Here is a 4,587-nt window from a genome sequence, read left to right as displayed (position 1 = left end):
TCAAAATTAAACTCTTTAATATATTACCAATATAAAAAAATGATATCTTTAATAAATTTTAATAAAATTATTTTTATATTATTTTCAAAATGTATTTTTAGGTAGCATTTATTTTCAGAGACTAAGACTAAGACTAGGGGACTGAGAATGAATATTGTGCTTGGTGGTAAGAGACTAGAACTAAAATTTTAATCTTAAAATTCATTCAATACCTCCATAAAGTAGAGACACAGAAACTTAAAATTTTTTTAGATGAAAACTGAAATGTTATAAATATTTTTTTTTTAAAAATATCCTCATTTAACTCCTTAAATTCCAAAACTAGTATTCAATCTTCATATTTATTTTAAATTAAATATAATAATAAGACATAACTTAATCCAATATATTTTATACTAAATATAATATAAAAATTTAATTTAATTTTTATCTTTCCGTCTTTATCTCTTAGTTTCAATTTCTCAATTTTCATCAGTTTTTCTAAACGCAGTATTATTTTAATTCTTTTAAATAGCAAAAACACGCATCTGAATAAATGAGAAATGAAGAAAAGTATGTTATAAGTTATAACATTTTGAAAAATAGTAACTATGAGACCACCTAAGACAAATGCTTGTTGTATTTTGTATGTAATTAGTTTTATGGCCAAACCCTACCCACTCTAACATAGATGTCTAATGATTAATGCCTACTTACCTAAATAGCACATTTTATGAAATACTTAGACTAAAATAAAGAAAACATTTGTGAAGTACAACTACAAAACATAAGCTATATTAAAAACTAAAACATAAAAATTGGTATTGATGATACCCTTACTAAAAATATGGTATCAAAGTACTTTCTTATTTTTATATATGCATGTAAAATTATAAAAGTTTTATGTATTTCTTTTAAAATAAATAAAATATCTTGTTATTGTGAGACGAATATAGAAAAAAAATCATAGCATTTTTTTTTTGAAAAAAGAAAAAGTGCAAGCAACTTGAAATCATTACTAGGATTTAGATTTTTTTTTTTTTTATAGTGAAAGGGGTCTAAACGGCCCAAAAACAAAAAAAGTGAAAAACACTACTCTCTTGGAACTCTAACAAACACCATTTTTTCTATCTGCTTCTAGCAACGACGACAAGAAAGGGGGATGATCTGAAAAGAGATGAAGACCCGCCGGGAGCAAGATGATTATTTATTATTTAATCAAAAGCAAAAGATTGCTCCTAAATTTTAGCACAGGCTGACTCTTGCATACCATAACCATGCCATTATAGGCTAAAGCTAATTAAATCTCAGTTTTCAATGTTATTAAATTTTATTTACTCTACTAACTACTAGTACATGAAAAAGTAGATTAAAAACTTAACTTGGTGGGGATGCAGTTTGGGATTATGAGTCAACTAAGGCACCAAGCAGTGATGAATATAATATGAATTTCATTAAAAAGTGTTGGGAGGATGTTGGTGAGGAGTTCATTGCAGTCGTGATTGGATTTTTTCAGTCAATTGTTTTATCTAGGGATGCAAATGTTACTTGGGTGGCTTTGGCGCCAAAGTTTATCGGAGCTAAAGAAATCAAGGACCTTAGGCCAATTAGGCCAATTAGTATGGTAGATTGTGTTTATAAGGTTATATCAAAGATCCTGATTCGGAGGATGTGGAAGATAATGTCAGGGTTGGTAGAAGAAGCACAGGGTGCGTTTGTGTAGGGTAGGAAGATACATGATGGGACTTTGATTGCATGTGAAACTGTACAATAGCTGAAGTTGACAAAAAAGAGCTCGGCAATTATTAAACTAGACTTCCAAAAGGCTTATGATCGAGTCAAGTAGAGTTTTGTGGATATTGTTTTACAGAAAATGGGGCCGTAGATGGAGGGAGTGGATAAAGGAGTGTGTGTGTTCTGCGTCTATGTCGCTCCTAATAAATGGCTCTCCCTCTAAGCCCTTCAAAATGGAAAGGAGTCTACGACAAGGGGATCCTCTTTCTCTCTTTCTATTTGTGCTTGTTGGGGATGTTCTACATAGGATGATTAGAGAGCCGGTGTGGAATGGACGCATTACTCCGTTGTTGGTTGGAAGGGATAACATTGAGTTGTCACATCTGTAATTTGCGGATGATACTATACTTTTTTTCCCTTCTGAAGAAGAGATGATCAGAAACTATAAGCGGTTGCTGCGCTACTTTGAGATGATGTCAGGGCTGAGTATCAATTTTAACAAATCCAGCTTGATCCCAGTTAATTGTGAGCAGAGTTGTGCATGACAGATGTGTCTAATGTTGGGGTGTAAAGAGGCGTATTTACCTGTAAGATATCTTGCCATTTCTCTGGTGGCGAATCTGAGGCTAGTCAAGACATGAAAATCAGTGATTGATAAGGTAGAGGAAAAGCTAAGTCTATGAAAAGTAAAATCTCTGAATAAAGCGGGTAAGCTGGTTCTCATTAAATCTGTTCTTAATAGCCTGCCTATTTACTATCTCAGCTTGTACAAAATGCCGAAGGCAGTAGCAGAAAAAATAATATCCTTACATAAATGCTTTTTGTGGAGTAAGGAGGACGGGAAGAATGGGATGCCTCTAGTGAAATGGGAAGTTGTACAGTCCCCCAAAAAGGCAGGAGGCTTGGGAGTTGGTGACGCGGTAATTCGGAATACAGTGCTCATGTTCAAGTGGTGGTGGAGATTTTCGAAAGAGGATTGTCCACTTTGGAAGAAAATGTATGTTCCTGTAATAATATGAATCCTTCTGAGATAATTTGTGATCAGCTTGTACCTACAAGAGGGGATCCTTGGAAGGATATTTGTCAACTACAAATCAGAGAGTCACAAGTGAGAGAGAAGATGATCAGAGGCTTGGCTATGGAACTAGGGGATGACAGGATAATTCACTTCTGGGAGGATAATTGGTTATCTTGTAGTGTTCTGAAAGTTACTTTTCCAAGACTTTTCTTGGTCTCAAATCTTCAAGGATCTGTCATAGGGGATTGTGGGTTCTGGGATGGGTTAGAGTAGATTTGGAATTTCCAGTGGCAACGAGAGTTATTTCAATAGGAGTTGGAACTAGTAAACCAGTTTCATACGGTTCTACAATCAGTGAAACTGAGAACTGAGAGAGAGGACAGAGTGATCTAGAAATTTGATAAAAATATGTGTTTATTCTACTAACTCCTTTGTGCAGGTATTGCAGGCAAAGGTACTTCCGACAAATATCATAAGCTATAGCTTCACTAGTACTATTTGACGAAGATTCGTCCCACCAAGGGTTGAGTTGTTTACTTGGTTTGCACTGGTTGATAGGGTGAATACAAGGGAAAGACTGTGTAGATTAGGTGTTATTAGCCAGAATGATAACATGTGTGTTTTATGTCATAAATCTGTTGAAACTACTTTTCACTTGTTCATTGGTTGTGAGCTCACTTGACAGGTGTGGTGTGATTGGTTGTTCGCTCTTGGAAGGATATGGACTATTCCAAGTACGCTCAAGCAACACTATGAAAGTTGGATGGATATATCAGCGAGAGAGATGGAATGGAAGCGGTGGTTGGTTGGTTTTTTTTTTTTTTTTTGCGATCATCTGGACGATTCAGCTAGAAAGAAATGATAGAATCTTCAAAAATCAAGGTTCAAGTGTGGTGGATATTATTAACAGATCTTTTACAAGTTACGATGAGGGGATTGGCGGTGAACCCTGTGGTTGTTGATGACAACGCCGGAGATGGCTAGGGGTTGTTATTTTTAGCGTTATGAGTTTTTGTTTCTTTTATTTTACTCCATCTTGTTGTGTTGAGCTTTTTTACTTCAAAAAAAAAACTTAACTTGGTGCTATTCATTTTTATAAAAGATAATGTAATTTTTTATCTAAAAATAAGTTATTTTGGTTTCTATTTTTTTAATATATGATACCGTCAATTCATAATGAAAAATACCTAGTTATTAAGTTAAGTGATGAGTTAACCGTTATTTAAATTGGTTAGAGATAAATTGCTTTTTGACTAATTTAAATAATGGTCAATTCATTATCTTAATGTCACAACTAATTAAATACTTTTTATTACTAGTTGACAGGGATAACAATGGAAAGACTGCATTGTCTCACAAAAAAAATAAATCAGAGATCAACATGATCTATTTTTTTTTATAAAAAATTATATTGTTCTTTGCAAAAATAGATAGGAACCAAATTGAGTTTTTATTCAAAAAAGTAAAATTAAAACTAAGTTAGACCAACTCGGTATTTAGTTTGAGTTTGATTCGTTAATATATTAGTAAGTCAAATTTATGAGTTTGTGAACCAAATTTAAACTTAAATTTGAGTTTATATATTAAATAAATTAGGTTTGAGTGTAGATAATATTTTGATACACATACATATATAATTTATGATGAACTTATATATTATTATAATAATATATAATTTACAAATGAACATACTAAGCCTTTGATACAAAATTTAATGTGATTATATATATATATATATAATTTTGATAATTAAAAATGAGCAAACTCTTAATTCGTTTCTTAATAATTTTTTTAAATTCTCACTTTGTCTCTTATCCATTGGAAAATGATATTGCGGTCTCTCACAATTAATTTTG

The 4,587-nt window shown here is 32.3% G+C and overlaps 1 protein-coding gene across 1 annotated transcript; it reads left to right on the top strand.

Moving 5' to 3' along the window:
• The first annotated feature begins 1,423 nt into the window (after positions 1 to 1,423).
• LOC148569907 (uncharacterized) lies at positions 1,424 to 3,715 on the top strand. Its single transcript, XM_088506716.1, has 7 exons — positions 1,424 to 1,668; positions 1,850 to 2,098; positions 2,477 to 2,633; positions 2,759 to 2,994; positions 3,171 to 3,185; positions 3,417 to 3,532; positions 3,642 to 3,715. Exons 1-7 carry the CDS (start codon positions 1,424 to 1,426, stop codon positions 3,713 to 3,715), a joined length of 1,092 nt encoding a protein of 363 aa, XP_088362842.1.
• The last annotated feature ends 872 nt before the right edge of the window (positions 3,716 to 4,587 follow it).

This window comes from Arachis ipaensis, chromosome B3 (assembly GCF_059453495.1).
Source record: "Arachis ipaensis isolate K30076 ecotype BB chromosome B3, ASM5945349v1, whole genome shotgun sequence".
NCBI classification, from domain to species: domain Eukaryota; kingdom Viridiplantae; phylum Streptophyta; class Magnoliopsida; order Fabales; family Fabaceae; genus Arachis; species Arachis ipaensis.
Note: the sequence above shows the minus strand (reverse complement) of the source record. Positions and strands in the feature narration are given on the sequence as shown.

Bases quoted from the DNA above. Each gene is read 5' to 3' on its own strand.
- LOC148569907 (XM_088506716.1), top strand. From the start codon at position 1,424: ATGAATTTCATTAAAAAGTGTTGGGAGGATGTTGGTGAGGAGTTCATT. The intron at 1,669-1,849 runs GTTGGTAGAAGA...ATTGTTTTACAG, and splicing joins ATGTGGAAGATAATGTCAGG to AAAATGGGGCCGTAGATGGA. The intron at 2,099-2,476 runs GTAATTTGCGGA...TTACTATCTCAG, and splicing joins AACATTGAGTTGTCACATCT to CTTGTACAAAATGCCGAAGG.